This window comes from Sceloporus occidentalis, unplaced genomic scaffold (genome assembly GCF_023333645.1).
Source record: "Sceloporus occidentalis isolate IW3139 unplaced genomic scaffold, rSceOcc1.0.p SCAF_4, whole genome shotgun sequence".
In the NCBI taxonomy this organism is placed as follows: domain Eukaryota; kingdom Metazoa; phylum Chordata; class Lepidosauria; order Squamata; family Phrynosomatidae; genus Sceloporus; species Sceloporus occidentalis.
The window spans coordinates 68,805,467-68,827,474 of NW_028316984.1; the positions used below are offsets into that span (position 1 = coordinate 68,805,467).

The following is a 22,008-nucleotide window of genomic DNA, read 5'->3' on the forward strand; positions in this document are numbered from 1 at the left end:
TTTTGTAGTAATTTAACTTTTATTTCACCACTAAAAACTTTTTTATTAATAGTTAATAGAGTGGATTGATTTTATGTTTCTCCCTACATTTTAAGGCCAAGTCATTAATTTACTCTAATAATTTCATATTAAAATGTACTGCTAACTCTGGGGGGCAACACTGGCTGTAAGAGTCTTAGCTTTCTAACTTGCAGACTCCAAAAATCAAAACAGAATCTTGTGGGACCTTATGGAGTAACCATGTGCTGCGGCATGGGCTTTCTTCTATAATTTCACTTCCTCCATTGATTATATCAATTAACATAATATAATGTAGGATTGGGGGGAATGCTTAACTTCTAAGCAGTTTTGAACCATTTGGGGACAAACAACTGTGCAAAAACTGGCTGAGAACTGATGAGCTCTTACAGAGCATCTCAAGGGCTGCATTGAAATCACACTTTGTCCACACTCACAATAGTGAGAAAAGGGGAAAAGATGTAACCCTGTGTCACTAGCTACCCCATCATGTTGAAAATGAACAGAGCTATAAAATAGAAATGTTAAGACAACTGGAGACTGGTGAAAGAAAAAAAAACTCTACATGGATTTTGGAATAGTGTGTGGTGTAATGTTCATACTGAATCGGTTACACTTCAGAATCTTTCAGTTTTAAAAGAAGCTTTCAAGTGGTGTCCAGAAGGTTCAGCATAGGTTTATCTTCTTATGCAAGACTTGTCTGAGCCGGTTGTTTCCTTTTCCTTGTGCATACTGTTAGTTTTGAGTAAAATATTTGCTGAGACAAGTGCTGTGGTGGTGGAACGTTTCCCTATTCTTTCCATGCTATTATCTGCCTCTGGTACCAAATTTTAAAGAAGTATTGTCCAAAAATACTTCTACTTCATTAATTGAGGTATGCCTGTAATGAGTTAATTTCCCAGATTCTAATTATCAAATTAATTTTCAAACCTAACATTCCAAATCCTGGAAACTGGAGAACAAAAAACATTCCCTGCCCCTGCCCAAGTCAATAGAATCTAATATGGTGATAAGTAGTAGATCAATAGTTCTACACTAAAGACTCCTAAACCTCCATAGTTACTGCTCAGGAAACATTGTCACTTTAAAACAAGATCTGTTTCTATAAAGATACTAACATCCAATTGGAGAAAAAAACATATGGTGATAAAATTGACAACGTTAATACTTCCAGCTTTTGGGATTAGCATTGTAATCTCTTGTTTGTTTTGCTAGCGTGCATTTCATGCATGATTTTTCTAGTTTGCTATATAGATTTTTAATAGCAAGCTTTGCTTTTTTAAAATATCATCAGTCTGAACTAATATATAGTTTGCCTCTCATTTCTGAAAAATGAAGCAGAGTGACCAAATGAAGGTAGAATTACAAAAATTAAAGGAAAAACCTCTAGCCACAATCCTGTTACCAAAAACAATTGCTGTGAACACAGAACACATACATTATACAGCATATTTTCTCCTTTAACCCATATAAAAGTACCTTGATTTAATCACTTTTGACACTGCGTAACTCCACTGATCCTTATGTTTCTTAAAATGCCTTCAACCCTAAAATAATGGTAGCAATAGCAGCACTAACTAGATGAACATGACCAGATCAATGGTGTTTGTATGACACCAGTGGTAAAAAAAACAGAGTGATTTAGTGGTGAGCACTTGAAAAAAGAACAGGACACTGCCAGTGATAGAAAGACCCAGATCAGATTACCAAAAATAAGGTAGCCAATTATTTTGCAAGTTCTTAAATGCTGGAAGTATGACAATGGCTGTCACCCAACTGAGAAAAAAATGTTACTCTGCAATGTAACATTTCATGGACTGATTACTCTATTAAAATTGCATTCATTTACAAAAATACAAACCTCAAAAGATCATCCTGATTCTTGATTATCCTGAATGAAGAGAACAATATCAAAGAGAAAGCTTACAATATACATTACCACTCAGGGTTAGGAAGCCACCTATTCCATCAGATTTAGGAGCATGGAATGCCCTCTCGGCATAACGCATACAATTGAGAAAGTAGCTTTGACAAAACAAAACAAATGTTTAAGGTATAGTTGCATATTGCAAAGCATCCTTATTTGAAGGAGATACTGCCACTGATTTCTGCCAAGCACTATTAGATTGGCAGAAATTCTCTCTGCCATGATTTCATTCTGAAAAGTGAACTGTGTATTAGCTATGAAAATAAATGGGAGAGACAGATATGAGCTCTTTGGTCCCTTTTGAAGAGCAAGTCATGGCATCATCATGTATTGAGATCAGAGGAGTAACAGCAATAGGACTGACTTCCTCTGAAAAATAACCTGATGTATGTGTCCTTATGTAGAACCAGATATTGCTGGCATTTGGGGAATCAGTGGTGGTACTTACAGCTGCAAGCTTTCATCTATTTAATTGGCAAGATCAATCAACAAAAGTAGTCAATTAAAACTTCCCTCCTTTATCAAGTAACACACAAGTTGTCTCCTCCTCTGAAGCAGCAGCTAGAAAAGGCTTGCAAATAAGTCACCAAAAATTATACCCACATAATTGTTTTCATTGTCAGGGTAACCCACTTGTTTTTGGACAAGTGACTCCAAGAAGACGTCAAAAACAAATTAATGTAAGAACACAAACATGCATATCAAGTTAAAATGTCACCTGTAAAATTTTCAAAAGATAAGAAGAATCAATCAGCATTTTTTTAAAAGCACCTAAAATCATGCGGAAAATTGTATTCAAAGTTTGTAGGTAAAGAGTGGGATTTGCTTCACAACTAAAAAGATGGTCTGCATCCTATGCTCCAGAAATTGCCATCATGTGGGGGGGGGGGGGGGGCGGGGTGTCAACACCTCACTGAATTGTTTTTTCTGAACTTACACATGTAGTATTTCACTGTGAGAATTAATTCTGTAGACCAAATTGGAAAAGAAGTGGGAACAAAAAGTTTCTAAAATCTAACTTGCTCCTGACAACTAATTCCATATGATCTCAACCAAGTGTTCCATCCTTCCAAACTCTGACTCATAATACTGCAACACACATTCTTAATGGACTGTGGAAGAGTTAGTTCAAGGGTTCCCAAACTGTGAGTTTTCAAGTGTTTTCAACTTCAGCTCCCAGAATGCATTACTGTTGGCCAAGATGGCTGGGGTTTCAGGGACACCTGGAGAATCAAAGTTTGGGAACCACTGAGTTAGCTCAAGGATGGCTTGCTTTGTTAGGAATAGGACACCAGCCATTCGCCGCCGCCACTATCCAGTACAGTGCGCCTGCTCCATACACGGGTGTACCATACACATCTTCCTGTTTATGCAGAAGCCGCGTGGTAATCTAAGGAATGGCGTGCGCACCCGCAGCACACATGTGATGCCCCGCCGTGAGCACAAGCCCCATTATACTGAATGGGCTCCAGCATAGGTGAAATTTGCCTTATGCGGCTGGGATCAGATAGTATTGAAATGTGTGTAGTGAGCCAGGACGCCATTATCTTTGTTAAATTGCTGAGGGATTGACCACCACCACCACCACCACCACCCTCCATGACAGAGGAGTTGGAGCCGAGATAGGCTGTTTGATGTCCTTCCCTGAGATGAGATAGGCCAGTTTAAGATCATGCCATGGCAGTTATGCCATGGTGTGAGGCTTTGGGAGCGGAGCCTGTGGCAAGTTGGTGCTGGCCACCCCAAGGCTTCAGTCCAATTAATTAAATCAACCTGCCCACCCGCCGCTGGTGTAGTGTGAAGTTTCTTGGTCATTTAGGGGCCGGATAGGAATTTTTGCTCTTTTTCACATTTTTCCCCTGGTGGAGCAGTGGTTAAATGCCTGTACTGCAGCCACTCACTCACAAACCCCAAGGTTGTGAGTTCAATACCAGCCAGGGGCTCAATATCCACTCAGCCTTGCATCCTTCTGTAGGTCACTAAAATGAGTGCCCAGCTTGTTGGGGTTAATTAGCTTAAACATTAAAGTTTATTGCATGGGCCCTGAAACGGGCCCACTGCATTCCAAAGTGGGAGCACGCATGGGCGCGCACAGAACGGGATGGGGCTAGAAATGCATCTTACTGGAGAAGAGAATGTCGCCGCTGCCGCCAGGCGTTCCAATTGCATCCTACATCCGTTCCAGAAGGTGCGATTTCTGAGAACACTTTGGAACAATTCTCAGAATTCGTGCCCACTGGAACGGATGTAGGATGCGATTGGAATGCCCGGCAGCAGTGGCGGCATTTCCTTGTGCAGTAAGATGCGTTCCTAGCCCCATCCCGTTCCATGCGTGCCCCCGTTCTGAAGTGCAACGGGCCTGTTTCAGGGCCCGTGTGACAAACTTCATTGTAAACTGCTGGGAGTGCTTAAGTGTACCTATAAGCGGTATAGAAACATACTTGCTATTGCTATTAATGTTTTTCATCTATCCACTACTATGTCCAGTCGGCATATGGGAAATTGGCTTGGGCAGAGTCTAAATAGGAAACAATTTGACTTAACTACTTTGATTTTAATTTGGTGTACATAAATAATTGAACTGTATTTTGGCGAGCACCTTAGATGGAAGGGACATTTCTGGAACCACCTCTTTAGGCCTTGCGACCTGGGGGTGGCAGAAAGAAATTGCCCTTAGGTCTGGCTTGATTTTCGCAGGTTGGAAGAGGGACTTTCGGTTTAGACTTCCTCATGTGGGCCAGCCAATGAATAACCCAGCTTTGGTTTATCGTTGAGGGCTCAGCTGTTATCATCCAATTAAGCTGCAGAGGTGATCTGGAAAAGACACCTGCTGCAGCTTCTCCCACACTTGGTTATTCTTTGAACTGGCTGCATTTTTGTTAAAAAGTTAATAAATATATCAATTAATAAATGGCCCTGTTTTCATCCCAGTCTTGTCTCATTATTTCAGGGTTCTCTTTCCAATCTACTTTTGTAGTTCTTTGTTCAAGGACAGCTGTTCCAAGGTGTGAGATGGAATGCCCAGGGAGACTGAAATGTTCTGCCACTGGTTTTTGTGTATTCCCATTCCTAATGTCTGATTTATGTCCATTTATCCTCTGGCTCAGGTACTGGCCTGTTTGCCCAATGTAGAGTACTAAATAAATAAATAAGGTAAGCAAAAGTGACTTGTTAACATCACCGAAATCCATAAAATGCAAATACGGCAGAATTTAAAGCACTGACACCATAGCCTACCTGTTAGAGCAATAAGCATAACATGGAAACTTTTAGTTTCAAACTTTGGTTTGGTCAGACAATATGTTTAATCTTGTAAAATTTTGTTTCTCATTATTTCGAAAACATTAACTTTCTTATAAAAAAATTACAATAGAAGTGGTGGGTTTTTTAAATGTGTGTGTGTGGAGAGAGAGAGAGAGAGAGAGAGAGAGAGAGAGAGAGAGAGAGATCTATAAGCCACTCTGAGCAAGTTACTACTTTACAGCCTCAGTGCTTTATCTCAGAAGAGCAGGATGCAATCCTACACAGTCTAATCTGGGAGTAAATCCCACTGAAGTCAGTTAGATTTACGTCAGAGTAGCCTTGCACAGAATTGCTCAGTAGGAACTCTTTAACATGTATACACAACTTTTCAAAGTACTGGGAATAACTATGGCAACCACACAGTTGTTTCTGGGATGTTGTTTTTTTATCTTGCAGGATCTATTAATGGAGTTCTCTTTTTCTGCTTTACTTCTTAACCTCTTACCTGAGTCTTGCAAGATAGGCTACCCTCATCGCCTGATTATAATGGTAAAAACCCGCAACTGGAAATCTGGTGACCTACACAAAATGGTTTACATAACACACTGGTATGACAGCCTTTTATATATGTGAACACTACTCTTCTCATCTCAGTCTTCTTTCTATGAAATATGTTTTTCTATTTATGATCAAACTCGGATAATATACCGTAGTCTGATCTTTAAAGAACAAGACATGTCACCTCCATTTAGTGCACCAAATCTCTGAATTTTATCATAATCTCTTGGTTGCACCACATTAACCCTGCAGAGATTTTCAAGAAACTTTATAGAAGATTTTAAAGAACTTGTCATATTATTTGTTGTTCTTTAATGGTTATGCTCTTCATGGCTTTTAATTTTATTGATAATTTAAATATATTTTCAAATTTTGTATGATGTATTTTTTAGCCATTTCTGTTTTAACTTTTATAAGGTTGAATCCTGGACTGAGAAAAAAGTGGACATTAATATAAGAGCAACAAATAATTAATTGTTCCCCCCCCCTCGAGTTAATGGTCAACAAATGCTGGAAAAAACAAACTAATTTCTTAATATATTTAACAGGTACCAATTAATATTTAAGTCAACAGCACATTTTTAGTCAGATCATCATTGTAAAAGGTTACTAAAGGTTGATGATAATTACTGCAAATCATATTCATCTCTTGATGTTGTGGGTTTTAAGATTTTCTTAATCATAGTTTGTATTTTATTTTTACTTTGCATCAATTTGTATTCATTAAATATCCTCAAAGAAGTCCCATATGAAGCAGTTGTAACATAGTTAATTACAACTAATGTCAGCACTGGCACTCCAGCTGGAATGAAGCTTCAGGTCAATGAGATTCACTTGCATGAGAGCATATTTAGGTTTTTCCTTTGCCGATAGCAGCATTTTAAACAACTTAGGACTTTTACAGACTGCCAAAATAAAGCTGCTTCAGGTCTCTTTGGAGGTATGCTGTTTAAATGATGCAAGCATCCTAAGAATCCAGAAGATGCACCAAAGTGCTTAGGAATGGAGTGTGGCTTTGGCGCGACCTCCGGACTCTTAGGACCCATGCATCATTTAAATAGCATACCTCCAAAGAGACCCGAATTAGCTTTATTTTGGCAGTCTGTAACAGGCCTAAGGTTCCTGCTGGCAGGAACCACTCTTCTCCAGACTTTCTAGCCTGGCCCTCATGGTGCTCAGGACTGCTTCCCATATGAATTTTCAGAATGCTGAGAGATTTCACTTGACCATTTTGAGATAACGGATCATGGAACTACTGAGAAATTCTGAGGATGTCAAGAATACTGACTGTTCCATGTAAGACCTCTCAAACTGGTGATAGGAGGCAGACAACTCACTGGCCCAATGTGTATATGAACTATACATGTCAGAGCATGTATACATCCAGTTTGCCCAAAGGTACTCACATTAAGGTATGAAGATCTATCATGGGTTAGAGATATGTGTTTTACAGAATAATTGGAATTTCTCAGATGGGCCCAACAATCCCATCTCATATAAGCTCCTTTTAAGGTTGTGAGCCCTCCTCCCAATTCCCACAATATTGCAATATAGTTGGCATATTCTGATATATAGCTGAGAATACCATGGACAGCCAAAAAGCCAAACAAGTTGATGCTTCAACAGATCAATCCGGAAATACCCCTAGAAGTCAAGATGATTAAATTGAGACTATCATACTTTGGTTGCATTGTGAGAAGGCACAACTTACTGGAAATTGGAAAAGACAATAATGGTGGGAAAGGTTAAGGTTAGAAGAAAGACAGGAAGACTGCACACCAGATGGCCAGATTCAATTAGGGAGGTCATAGACATGAGCCTGCAAAACTTAAGCAGAGCAGTAGAAGACAGAGACCCTTGGAGATGTCTCATCCACAGAGTTGCCATAAGCCGAAGTTGACTTGAAGGAAGTTAACAACAACAACAAATACTGTTTTGGCTGTATCCATATTTATATAGTTTTCACCATTGTCTGAAGACTGTGCACATTTCACAAACACATGCATTTTAGTTGTGTACAATTTTCCCCCACAAGGCTGAGGGGAAAAATGAAAAAGAATTTGATGTTTTTGATTTCCTTCCAATGAAGCAAACTGAAAGGCAAATGTGCACTTATTAATAGGGCTCTTGTTGTTTGTGTGTACTTTCAAGTTATTTCCAGCTTATGGTGACCCTAAGGCAACCCTATTGTGGGGTTTTCTTGGCATAATTTGTTCAGAGGTGGTTTGGCATTGCATTCCCTGAAGCTGAGAATATGTGACTTGCCCAAGGTCACCCACTGGATTTCATGGCCAAGCTGGGTCCCTGGTCTCCAGAGTCTCAGCCCAACATTCAAACCACTTTGCCACAGGATCACTGAATTATTTGTTTGTTTTTAAATCTGAGTCAGAGCAAATTCCCCCTTTCCTCAACATATATTAGCTTTGTTACATTGGGCAGTGTCCTCAAAATGGTTGTGTGACTCAAATCAATCCATTTACAAAGTTAAGGGAACTACGGACCCTGGAGTAGACCAAGTGGCATTTTTTAAAAAGAGAACATGATCTTCTACTCTAACTCCAATCAGACTGTAGCATGCCATTTTTTCCCTCTGGTCTCTGCTGCTTAGCTACTTTTATACCTTCAGCGAGGCAAGAGCAGAGTGCAATCTATGTGTCCCTGTGGAGTTCCCACACTTTGCTTCTGTTTATCTTTGGTGAATGGACTACAGGGCTGAGGGGGAAAAATAAACCTTCCCTCTCTTAGAGGGAAAGCACTATGTCAAAACAATTTAGTAAGAGCACAGTAGAACCTCAAGAGATATGAACTAAAGCAAGCATCTCAGTTCTTTTATAGCTACAATGCTAGTTCAGGGTCTCAGAAAGCAAGACAGCTAGAGTCATACTTCAGCTAGGACATAAATATTATATGAGATCTGTTGGAGGAATGAATGCAAGCAAACTACAAAGGAGAGAGATTGAAACAGAGTCAAAAGGTACTCTAGGCTCCAATGTGGCCAGCCTCTATGCTCTGAAAAGATGTCCCTAAACACAAACTGTACTTAACAGAAATTCAGTTTCTAGACATCCAGGTTCAACTCCCCGAGGAACCACTTCAATTTATTTTCTACTTAGAGATTTTCCAAGAATTTCTAACCGAAATCTGCTCTGCCACAACCCGGGCCTATCATGTTTTGTCATCCTCCAAAGGGAGTTAAAAAAACATTTGAATAAACATTTTTTTTAAAAAACAACCAAACAAACAAGAAAGCTCCTTCAGTACATTCCACTTTTGAAGAAGAAAGTCAAGAACTGGAAGGATGCAATTTTGTGCCCTCTTCTATTAAAAAAAAAAAAAAGCAGTTTGTGTTTTCTTTGCTAGATTGGACAAATAGCCAAGAGCTTAAATGAGAGAAGGCAGCCTCCAGTTTAGCATGTCCATCTTGAAACAACTTCAAGGTCTGACTCCAAGGAATGCTGATAATATACAAACCAAATAACCAAAGTCACTGAGAGTTAAGCCTCCTCAAAGTCATCTTCTCATCACCTCAGGTTTGAGGGTTAAATATTCTGCTTGAAGAAAACCCTTGTTAAGTCAATGTTCAATTAGCCACTCCAGTTATCTCAAACCAAGAACACAGTATGAAGATGCCCTTTTAGTGCAACTATATCACTTCTAATGAGCAACATACAAACTGACAGCAAACAGCCTTAACTGATCAACAAATCCAATACCAACAAAAGTAGAAAGCAATAAAGCAGAACTGGTAATATGTGGCCCACCAGATATTGTTGGATTGCAACTCCCAGCATTCCTCACCATTGGCTATACAGTGGGCCCCTGGTATCTGCTGGGTTTTGGTTCCAGGACCCTCCATGAATACCAAAATCCATGGATATTCGGGTCCCATTAAATACAACGGCACAGTAAGATGGTGTCCCTGGTATAAAATGGCAAAATCAAGGTTTGCTCTTGGGAATTTATATATTTTTAAAATATTTTTAACTGTGGATGCTTGAATCAGTGGATAAAAAATGTGAATATAGAGGGCTGACTGTATTAGCTAAGGCTGCTTGAGATGCAGCCCAATAGCATCTGGAGAGCCACAAGGTTCCCATCCCTACAATAAACGTAAAGCTCCCCAACACATGTAGAAAACACTGTGCCCTGATTAGCATCCTAAATCTGATGAAACATACTATATATAGGATTCCACTGCAAATCTCTCAGTGCTTATCCATTAGCAGATCATTACCCCGAATGCATGGGGATAATTGATAATTATTTTTCATGGTCACAGCATTTTTTGATGCTGAGGGGGCAGAAAGACTCCTTCCAAATGTATTCTTCAATTGGGGCTCTATCATTTGGATCTTGCAAAGGGTCAGATGGGGTGAAGATTTGCACATGCTTAGCATTATTCACCATGTACGGTCCATTAATGTAAATGTAAATTTAAGAACACATGTATGCCTTTAGATCTTTGACCTACAATCTGCTTTGCTACAGCAAATCTCATTCCTTTCAGTCATCCCAATGAGACTTTCACTGCTATACTTCTTTCAGGAACAGGATGACAGTCAAATATGTACTGAATTATTAAGATTTAACCTGTTTCGGAATGCTGCCTCTCTAATATGGACCTTCAAGTTCAAAAATGCTGTAATTCCAAAGGGTATATGCTTTTTGAAAGAAACTGGATGAATCAACAGAAGAAAAACAGCAGAAAAAAGAGCAAAAGAAACATGGGACTAAACAAAAGATGGAGAATAAAATGGATAATTTACAATGGCATCATGTAACTTAATTGTAAGCTAACCTGCTCACCTTCATTTCCAAAGGGAAAGATTGAAATAAAAGCCACACTGTGCTTTTATGAGAAAGGGCAGGGTTTAAATCAAATTAGTAGTCGCAATAATAAAAACAGAGATTCTGATAAAGGCAACAGGAATTGCACTCCTGAGAACAGATCTTTTAAACTAGGAGTAGGTAAAGTGCCAGCTTGTGAGATCTACTCTTTCCCAGTGGAATCCCAATATCCAATGCTCCAGCCAGATGCAAAATATTGGCAGAGAGGCATATTCTTGGGATAAAAATTTTAGCTGCCTATACAGGCCAAAATGTATTGAACTTTTTTCCAAAATAAAACCAGCCATCCACTGAGCAACTGGAGATGTGTCTTCCTATTTTGCTATGGATTCTATTGGGTGTTCTCCAGTTTCTGCCTTCTTTTTTGTCTCACAAAAACTCTTACCTGGACCCTTCTACTCACCTCTGTTCTATTTCTGTGATATAACCCAGAGGTAGGTATGGAATGGGGGCTTTTTTGCTGTTGTTAAACTCTGGGAGCAAGAAAACCTTGGTGACCAACCACAAATCATCCAGAAATGCACCTAAAAATCATCTACCTTCTTCTCACCTCTGCTTTCAAGTGTTCACAAGAAACCACAGATGCTTTATTTTAAGAAACAGAATTGATTACAAATAGTAATGTTGGACCAGAATACTGAATCATCTTTGCAGAGCTGAGGAAAAAACAATTGGATTGCAGTATACACTTGGCAATAAATCAACCTCACGTATAAATTGGTTTGAGGCCCAAAATTATGGATTTTTTTTATATGATCCACTGATAAATTGGGGGTAAAATCTAGGGGATTATATTAAAGTATCTAAACCAGTGGTTCCCAAACTTTAGTGCTTCAGATGTTTTGGATTGCATCTCCCAGAATTCCTGATTGTTGACCAATCTGGCTAGTCCTTTTGGGAAGACAAAGGTCCACAGTTTGGGAACCACTGATCTAAACAATGAAACAAAAGAAAAAAATGCCAAAAACAAAATTCCAGCAAGTATGACTGCTTGTGCTCATACTAAAAGCTGGATGGATTGAAAGAATAGAGGGGTGTCAGTGCTCTTGCCTTTGACTAGGGGAAGGTTTCTTTTTTTTTTTTAAGTGTTAAAGTACAGTACCTATACTGATGTGTGGATAAATTTTGGGGTCAATTTTTTGACTAAAATTTCTAGACTTATACGTGTATATACAGTACATGAATACTGGTTGGGGAGCCATTACTGCATGGATTACATGAATGACGGTACGGTTGTTATTACTGCAAAACATCTAAGATGCCTAGAAGAAAATGAATGTTCTTCATCTAGAAACAGCACTGCTCTGTATATCACATCTCTTTATTGTGACATTGCTTTTTTTTAAAACTAGTACTTAGTGCAAGGGACTGGAAGTCTACCAAACATTGATAGAATCATCCGTATCAAATCCGCAGTCCATACAGTGAAAGCAGAATTCAACAAATTGGTAACTCATATCCTACTGGCCCATTTAAGCAAGTATGAATAAGTGTTGCTGGAGAAACAAAGCAAACTATACATTCTAAAGGCGAACAAAATATATAGTATTTTAAAATCCAGAAGAGTAACAAAAGATACAGATCAATGTAGGTGTTGTATTTTTCACAAGAAAACATAACGAAGTCTTATCAGCTCTGCAACTGCACAAGTCTGATAACCTATATATGGCACCACCTTGTCAGCTGTACTTGGGAGACTGTATCTAGAAAAATCACTCTCAAACAGCAAGAATGAAGAGTTAGGCAGTAGCAGTAAACTGAATTGGGGGAATCCAGGTCTATGCCATCTCTTTTTGCCCAAGAGGCAAAACAGACAAGGACTATGTACTGTATGCATACATCACACTAACCCATGGCTCATATTAGTCACAGTATGTTACATTTTTACCCAAACTGCCCTGAAAATGACCAAGCAAACTATATTTTGTATTCTGCATTCCTGCACTATTCTTTCCTTCACTCTTTTTGTCAGTTTCTGTTTCTGCTCAGCAACTGAAACCCATTGCATGATTTTGGGTAAGTCACACGCTCTAAACCTCAGAGGATGGCAATGGCAAACACTCTCTGAAGAAGCTTACCAAGAAAACACCATGATAGGTTTGCCTCAAGATCACCATAAGTCAGAAACAACTTGAAGGCCTGCAACAGCAACAACCAAGGAAACAAATCAGGTATGTACTAACAGTATGGGTTTGGATATAATAATAAGCCATAGTTTATATAAATCTGAGTTCATATGCCATTTACAAACATTGTCTTCTAATTATGGCTTGCAGCCAGCTAACTAACTATGGCTTGTTTGTGGTGACAGATTCAGACAGTCCAGGCCAGAATTTAATTCATCTTAACCTGATTTATAGTTACTTGCAAACTCAGCCAATGAAACAGAAATCACATTTGAGCTGCTAATGCTTGCAGGATTGTCCAGATACAACTGAACACACTCTATACTTCTGAACAAATTAACCCCAGCTCTTCATTACAATGCATGAGTCCAACATGCTCTCTCTAGAGTGGAAGAAGCACCTATCATGGAGAACGGTTGATAAACAGAATCCTTTTCTCAGTAAAGATTCTGGGCCAAATTTTGACAGCTGGTGGAAACAATGTGCATGCATAATGGGAAATAAACACTAAATACCAATTTTCTTTTTTATACACATACACATTGTTTTAAGATGCCCAATTAACACAGCACTGGAAGCAGTCTTTTCACGCATCTCACAAAGAGGAGATGAGGGAGTAAGCCTATGTCTCAACTATGCATTTCTGGCCAAATGTTTCCTCTATTTTAAAAAGGCAATATGTACCAGAAAGAGAGGTCTGGAGAAAGGTGCTAAATTGCCCCTAAGAATTTCCTTTAACATATTTCTTTTTTATGTATAGGGATTTTTTTTTCAAATAAAGGATTATCACACCATGTATCCTCCTCCACTTGCAGTGGTACAATCTAAATGTAAAGTTTGCCACCTAAATAGCTATGTATGATAAACAGAACATGGCTGAGACATCCACCTAGTGGCACAGAAGATCAGGTTGTATTATGACACTTATAAAATTAATGCAGACACTGGTCGCCTTTTAGCTTCAGGGATGCCACTTGCTGGCTCTGAATAGCTGGCTGCACACATTTGGAATATGTTAAGATTTTTTGCTTGGGTTTTTGCTTTTCCTTCTAAGTCAACAGATATAAGGCCTGTGCTACAGGGACAAAGTCAATGAATGCCAATCGGACATCTCTTTCTTTCAAGAGATGGCAAGTCATGCCCTTTGCTTGTAGGTAGTGCAATGAGCGGGTAGAGTTGCTAGGTTGGCTGGGCAGGAAAATGAAAGCAGAGCAAATGGAAACACTACCAAAATGATAACATTTTGTTTGCTGTGGGGAAATTAATGCACTGCTATCGTGTAATTCTGTTTCAGAAGATTGACTGAGCAGGTGTGAGAAAATTAAGAGGTTATCCAGGTTATGATTATTTGTCAAGGGACTGAAGGAAGTCTAATTCCACCCAGTAAGTTAAACAGAATTCATGCAAGCATTCATGTTAAACAACCTTCTGACTTATTCATGTTAAGCTCTTTACAGAATCAATTAAGAGAGAGTTTTAAAAGCTTTTCCCCCACCACAGGAAAAAAAATCTCCACTTCAACAGCTAGCATGATTAAACAGGTTGTGGTACTCCCTGCATTTAAATTATACTATATCTTGATATTTCTGGATTGCTGTCATAAAGCCTTTTTATTAATTGTCCCAAACTTCAAGGCTTCCTTGATTTTTCCAACACCTTAATATGAATTCTATTGTGTAAAGTGTAGTTAATCATACAAAGATATGTGAGAAGGGTTATGTTCTGGTTTTCATGCCACCCAATCAGCTATTTTATATAACATTGTGAACCAGTTCCACCAAGCACAAAAACTGAGGACACATTTTTAGTGAAAACTAATGCATAGAAGCCCAGTAAGGTCTTGCAAACATTAAAAACAGAACTTTGGGGGGTGGGTTTAAGCTGGGAGATTTAATACATACTTCACAAAGCTAATAGCAGCTAAGAATGGGAGCAGACATATCACAAAAAGGAAGTCTACAAAACTGAAGTGGAAATGGAAAACACATACACACAAGGCATTCCTGTTTTGATTTTGTGGTAGGAAAAAGACAAGAGAATCAAGGGAAGTGGAAAGTAAACAATGGTAAGACTTCAGGCAAGGTCAAAAGAATCTCTGCACTTCAAATGTCAGTCAACTTTCCATCCTTCTCCCATCCCAAGTCTCAAAAATATATCTGCCTTACCTTTGACAGAATAGGCTATACACACTCTAGTCATTTCTTCCTATAATACTCAGTTTAATTTCTTTGGCTTTTTTAAAAAAACAAAATCTAAGGCTGCAGTCTGCAACATATTTCCAGGGGAGAAAGTCCCACTTAACTCCTCATGACTGACTTCTCAGCAAACATATCTAGGGCTGCGCCATATGAACACCATCCCCTGTGCATTTAATTTGGAATTAAATCCCACTGATCCCAGTGGAGTGTACAAACATAGGATCTCCTTCCACTCAGAAGTGAGATGCAGAGAAAACAGATTTGGAGTGCTAAGCCTCAAAATAAGCAATATTAAGGCTGCAGCGCTATGTCTACTGACCTAGGAGCAAGTCTCCTTGTATCTACATGTATTGACATGTATTACATGGTTTACTAGAGTCTACATAGACATTACTGCATGGTTTACTACAGTCAACAGACCACACACAGGATCATCCTTTTAACAATCTAACTGTGATTCCGGCTGCAGAATCATAACACCGGGATGCTTTCAAGGTATATCAAAACAGACACTGATGATGCGTCCAGAACTACAGAAATAATCCATCTTGACATCATTTTAACTGCCATGCCTTGAGGCTATGGAATTGTGGGAAGTGTAGTTTGTTGTGGCAAACTATACTTCCCACAATTCCATAGCCTTGAGGCATGGCAGTTAAAGTGGCATGAAAATGGATTATTTCTGCAGTCTGGAAGCAGCCGGATTTCCACATATGGGCATGCACAGATTTCCACTCTGAATGACTGATTCTCCCCAATCACCCTACAGAAGAACAACAACTTGTTTCCCTGTGATGCACTCCCCTCTTTTCCTGCTATATTGCCATAATTTGAAAATGTATTTTAGGGGATGAAGGAGGGAAAAGAAGAAGACAGGGAAAGAGGAAAGAAGGAGACAAGGAAAGGAAACAAACGCGTTTACTTTCTGACCAGAGAGAGAGAGAGAGAGAGAGAGAGGGGAGGGAGGGGAGGACTTGCACCATCATCATCATCATTATCATCATCATTTTAAAGAGAAGGAAACCTGACAGTAGTGTCAACTGGAGAGGGCTGTTGTGTAATCGTCCCAGGAGCAACAGTGTTCTTCCAAAGCAAGGCAGCCAAAGACCCAGAGCCAACCCCAAGACACACACACACACAGCCTCAACCCCCCGCACGGCAAGAGGGAAAGTCCTTCCACCTGGGTGCTGATGGGTGCTGCAGCGCCCAGCCTTTACAAATCCGCCCAGCCTCCCTGGGAAGGCGCCTTGTTGCAGCTCCTGAAATACACTGTAGCTCCTACCCAACATTGTAGCTTCGACATGACACAGACAGACAGAGAGAGAAAGAGAGAGGCACCCACTCCTTCCCAGGGCCAAAAAACTTTTAACTTCTCCAGCTTCCTCTGCAACTTCTTTCCCGCCCTTTCTTCCCTGTTTATTTGGGGGGGAGGAGAGGCTGCTTCCATGGGCTCCAGCAGGTCCTGGATCCAAACCCCTCCCTCCCAGTGCCCCCAGTGCCAAGGGGGCAAATGCCCCAGGACAGCTGCCTCAGTCTCCCGCCAAGAAAAACACAGACAGGCACAGCCTCAGGGGGAAAGGACCCTGGCTCCCTCCCCCTCTCCCTCCCCCTTCCCCAGGAGCCCCACTCACCAAGAGGGCCAGGGGCAGGACCCCCCACCGCCGCCTCCTCTTCCCTCCTCCCACAGCCATCCTTCCTCTGCTCCTGCTGCAAGCAACGCGCCTCGGCTCCAACTCCAGCTGCTTTTGCTGCTGCTGCTGCTGCTGCTGCCACGTCTGGCTAAGCATGCGCAGTCCTTCAGCTTTGGGGGAATGGGGGGGAGAGGGAGAGAGAGAATATGTCCTGCTATACTGGAGCAGAGCACAGAGGGGTGAGGTGCATGCTGGGAGTTGTAGTCTCTCCCTGGCACCGTGGGAGGCTACCTGGGGGCAGGTGAGGCCAGAGAAACAGGGTTGCGGGGGTCACCCCCCTCACACACACACACACACTTGTATTAACCACATATACACCACTCCATGCAGGGCTTTTCTTTTCTCCCCCCCCCCCATTTTGATACTAATGTAACACTAATTATGTTAAACAGACTAGCTGTGTGTGTTGGCCATTTAACAAACAAAAACTAAAATCCATCAGTGATACCTTTATTGGCCAACCAAAATGCACAATATACTTGTTGCGAGCTTTCAGAGCTCCACAGGCTTCTTCATCAGGCAAAATGTTAAAAACCAAACAGGAAAGGAAAAAAACAATTGGAGATATTAGATGCCTGCATGTTGTTTCAGTCCTTAGTAAAGATGGTATACTGGGGAGGATATATTTTGTGCCAGCAGGCTCCTCCACCTTCTGGCCACGCGGCAATAGGGAGATTTTCAAAGTCCATTCGCATCCCAACAGGGACCCCTCTTTTGCAATCCAATATGTCTCCTTCCAATGAGGTCACAGGCCTCTTTGTTGGCAGAGAACAATGGATTCTTCAAGAAACTCTCCATATTTTTTGCATCAGGAACATTTTTTTGTTGTAGAGGTAAAACATGCAAATTCAGTCCAAATTTAAGAAGAAGAAAAATGTTTTACCTTGCTTGAACTCCCAGTCCATAGGTTACTCTTTATAGGTCCCCTGCTGGAGGTACAATGCGGTATCTCACAATACAGAAAACATTCAGGGGTTGCTGTGTTGGCTGTTAAACAAATGCAAACAAAAATCTATCAGTGATACCTTTATTGGCCAACTGAAATGCACAATATACCTGTTGCAAATTTTCAAAGCTAATTATGTTATTCATTATAATTCCTGTCTGCCACTCAATAGCAGTAGCAAGTACACACGTCCCTCCACATTCACTGGGGTTAGGGGCACACAATCCCCGTGAACGTGGAAAAACCGCAAACAACAAAAACACTTTTGTTTTTACCTGAGGGAACACCTCTCTAGGAATTTCTTGGTCCTCCAGTGCAACTCTGCCAGACATTGAGACATTGACAGAGAATACTGGCATGGAAGAGAGTGGGGGAATATATACTGTTAGTTGAGAGGAGGTGATTTGCATGTTAATCTGTGTATTGTTTTTATGGGCTTTTCAGGCTATGTGGCTATGTTCTATCAGAGTTTCTTCCTGACATTTTGCCAGCATCTGTGGCTGGCATCTTCAGAGAATGCTTGCCTGGAAAGGAGTTGGGTTCACACAGTATATACATACCCAACTCCTTTCCAGGCAAGCATTCTTTGAAGATGCCAGCCACAGATGCTGGCGAAATGTCAGGAATAAACTCTTCTAGAACATGGCCACATAGCCCAAAAACCTCACCAAAAACTACAGAAAAATTTGATTCCTCAAGAGTCTATTCCCTCCAAGCAGGAAAATTTCCTGAGTATAATTCTTTTCTTGTGTGTGTGTGATATAAACCCATGTATTAATACATACTGTATGCAGACCTTTGTGGATGGGTTTGAATTTGTAAATGTATTCCAGTTCAGCTGTTTTTCTCTTCAATCTTCCTTTGAATATTTTTTCCTGTTCCAGAATGTCATCTTGTAAGTCAAAGACTGTGTCCCTGGGCTATAGGTATTGACATTTCTTATGTCAGATTTATGTCCACTTATCATTGTGCATAAAGACTGTCCTGGTTGTCCAATGTAAAGCAATAGCAATAGCAAGTACATTTCTATACCGCTTATCAGTGCGCTTAAGCACTCCCTAAGCGGTTTACAATGTGTAAGCTATTTGCCCCCAACAAGCTGGGTATTCCTTTTAGCGACCTTGGAAGGATGCCAGGCTGAGTTGACCCTGAGGACTGAACTCAGTGGCTGCAGTACAGGCATTTAACCACTACTCCACCAGGGCTCTTCTGAATGCCCTGGTAATAGTTGTGAGATAAACCAACTAGCAAAATTAAAACTATGCCTTTAAATGACAATATCACAGGCACAGCTTCAAGGCATTGACATAAGGTGGGAGTAACACAGGGCTTCAGTGGGGGTCAGAAACTCTACAGTGTGGCCATGGCCTCCTTAGGGTTAGAGTCACCCAGTGCAGTTACTCAGGGTATCACCCTCCTCCCCTCCCATCAACCTCCTCCAATATACCACACCATACAAGATCCTGAGTCGTGTTTTGTTTTTTTTACTAATGTTACTCTGCATCTCACTCGATATCATGGCAATAGTTCTGACATTAACAGCCAGCACAATTAAAATTAGGCCCTTAAATCACAATACCTTAAGCACAGCCCCAGTGCATTGACTTAGGCATAGTTTCACGTGGTTGAAGTAAAAATGTGGTAAAAGGTGATGCTTTTAAATAAATTTTTAAAATATTTATTTATTTTAAAAACTGGGGCCTCTCCTTTCTCCTCCAGCTGATCCTCATCTCACTCATACCATCTTTTCAGCATTTTAATGAGACATAGGTGAATGCCCACATCTTTTGATGCCCAAGAGCAGATGTCTGAGGAGCAGAGGTGTCAACTGGTGTGGTTTGCACCCCCCTCATGACACAACTGGGGGCAGCTAGGAAGATGGGGAAAAGGCAAAGAGGAGGCAGACTGGACCAGGGGAGTCCTCCTCTGTGCTCCATGCAGAGAGGATCAGCTAAGGAATTAATTAGTTAACTGACTAATTAATTCCAGATGGCTCAACTTGTTGTAGTCCTTTTAGTGCTCGGTTGGAGCGGCAGAGTGCTATTTAGAGTTTTTTTCAGTACTATTTCTAAGGTATGTGGGTATGTGCTTCCACATCACCTGTTGATTTATGAAGACCTCAGCTATCAATGTCAGATATCTGCACTGCAGATATAATCCATGTTAATAACCGCTTTAACTGCCATGGCTGAATGCTATGGGTTTCTGGGGATTCTAATTTGTTGTGACACTAGAGTTCTCAAAAAGAGAAGGCTAAATGTCTCACAAAACTACAGTTTCTAGAATTCCATAACAATGAGCCATGGCAGTTAAAAGTGGTGTCAACCTGGATTATTTCTGCAGTGCCAACACAGCTTTATGAATTTTGATGGGGTTTTCTTAGGATACTCAGAGGTGATTTTGGCAAATTCTTCTTCTGAAATATAGCCTACAGTAACTGGTATTCAACAGAGTTCTAACCAGGGCTGATTCTTTGCTTAGCTTCCAGGTTCAGAGGGGATTTGGTGCCTTTAGAATTGTGGCATCACTTGGATTGACATCACCTGGTGCAGTAACTTATGGGAGTTATTCATATGGTGAAAACAATCCAGGTAGAATCTGGGTTGAATCTTTGTTGTTTACATGCATTTTGAATGCATCGAATTTAGTTTTGGGGAGGAACTGCCAAAAAAAACCAAAACCATTTAACCTGGGGTAATCAATGTCAGATTTTTTAGTTTTTCTAAAAGATTTGAATTCTTGGATGTCTGAATAACTGATGCAAATAAACTTAAGTAAAAATGAGATATACAAGTCTGCATGCCTTGAAATCCTTTAAATATATCCTTATCATTGACTCCATCTTTATTTGAGTGCTGACACGTATCAGCAATCGAACCCGCAGAGATGTACATAGATGTGGTTCCATAGTGTGAACAACAAACACAGAATGCATGAGTAAGACTATTTGATAACTTAACTAAAAAAATGTGATTAATGTCAGCCCCCCATTGACCTCCTCCCATACTACACCATACAGAATCCTTTGCAATGTTTTTGTACGAATGTTACTTGTACTGTCAGGGATGATGGGAGTTGTAGCTCTTCACCTCTGGCTCTAACTCACCACCTTGTTATGCACCGGCGCTGACCAGTTTTGGCCAGTGGTTAAAGCTTTGCTCTAAAGCAGCAGAGTTACAGAGAATAGGCTGAAGACCCTGACAAACTCTCCAAGCCTTCTCACTCTTGCTTCCACAGAAGTCTTCACACTTCTTCAGGATCCAGCTGGCTCTTGTATCTTCACCCAAGACACCAGACAACCCAGTAGTCTTATAGAAAAGATCTACTTTATTCTACTATATACAAATACTAATGCCCTCTCAAATCACAATCTCTACAATCTCCAAACTACTCACAATACTCCACAACTACCCACAAAATACATTGGGAATCAAAGCAATTAATATAGTCATTGTAAAACACCACCCACTCTGTCAGTTTCCACCCAGTGGGCGTGTGCATTCATTTTGATTGGCTCTCATAGTTCAACCCATAATTAATGATTTCATCATTTCACCTTGTCCACTCAACGATTCTCAGGTGTTTTCAATTATTCACTCTGCATTTCTGTCCTTGGCATTTAGGACTGCTAATTACATTACCTTTTACACCTGTGTGGCTCCTTAATTGCTTTTGCTTAGTCATGCTGACTCTCACATACATGTTTTATTTCTTTCACTGTATATCCCATGTTGCATTTTCCTTAACATGTACATCATAATTCCTGTATATCACTGAATGTAAAGGTAGTTATGACATAAATAAAATTAAAATTGTATCTTTAAATTATAATATAATTATAATATCACCCAAGCTTAGGGTGTTAGTTAGTGCAGCTCACACTCCCTGCACTCTCCCCTAGTGATACCCCACTTTAGAAGAGTGGTTCCCAACCTTTTCTATGCCCTACACCCCTAGGAAATGTTTGGTGAATGTTTGCACCCCTCCAAAAGTAGTATCACGTTTGAAGAAGAAGAAATCTGATGTTTAATTTTTGAACCACATAAAATAATTGAACTTTAAAAATAAAGCTTTTAACTCAGTGCATAAAATGCAAATCTCAGTGGAGTAATTAGATTCTAACTTATTCATAAAAAATTGAGTGATGACTTGTGACTTGTCACTCAAGAGCACATGCCACTCTTTGTCACACCCACTGAAACTCCATCTCACACCTCCTGGGGGTGTGAACACTCCAGGCTGGGAACCCCTGCTTCAGAGTATTTAGACATTTATAAGGTTAACATTACGAGGGGTAATTTTCTCCGTCATGTTTGTGTAAATGGATTGCCTTGCAAACTGCTTGTTTGTTAAATCTTGTCCATGAGCATTTATCTTGATTTGTCATCTATTATAATTTTCCTATCAACTATTCTGATCTGTTCTTCACATTTTCAAAAATATTCCAATAGCA

The 22,008-nt window shown here is 40.2% G+C and overlaps 1 protein-coding gene across 1 annotated transcript in view; it reads right to left on the reverse strand.

Moving 5' to 3' along the window:
• Positions 1-16,640, reverse strand: part of LOC149313966 (protein disulfide-isomerase A5-like) — a 200,736-nt gene extending 184,096 nt beyond the window's left edge. Inside the window, exon 1 of the mRNA XM_089520261.1 lies at positions 16,550-16,640. Coding sequence (XP_089376387.1) covers positions 16,550-16,609 — 60 coding nt within the window. The 5' untranslated portion in view covers positions 16,610-16,640. The remainder of the gene's footprint in view (positions 1-16,549) is intronic.
• Between the last annotated feature and the right edge of the window lie 5,368 nt (positions 16,641-22,008).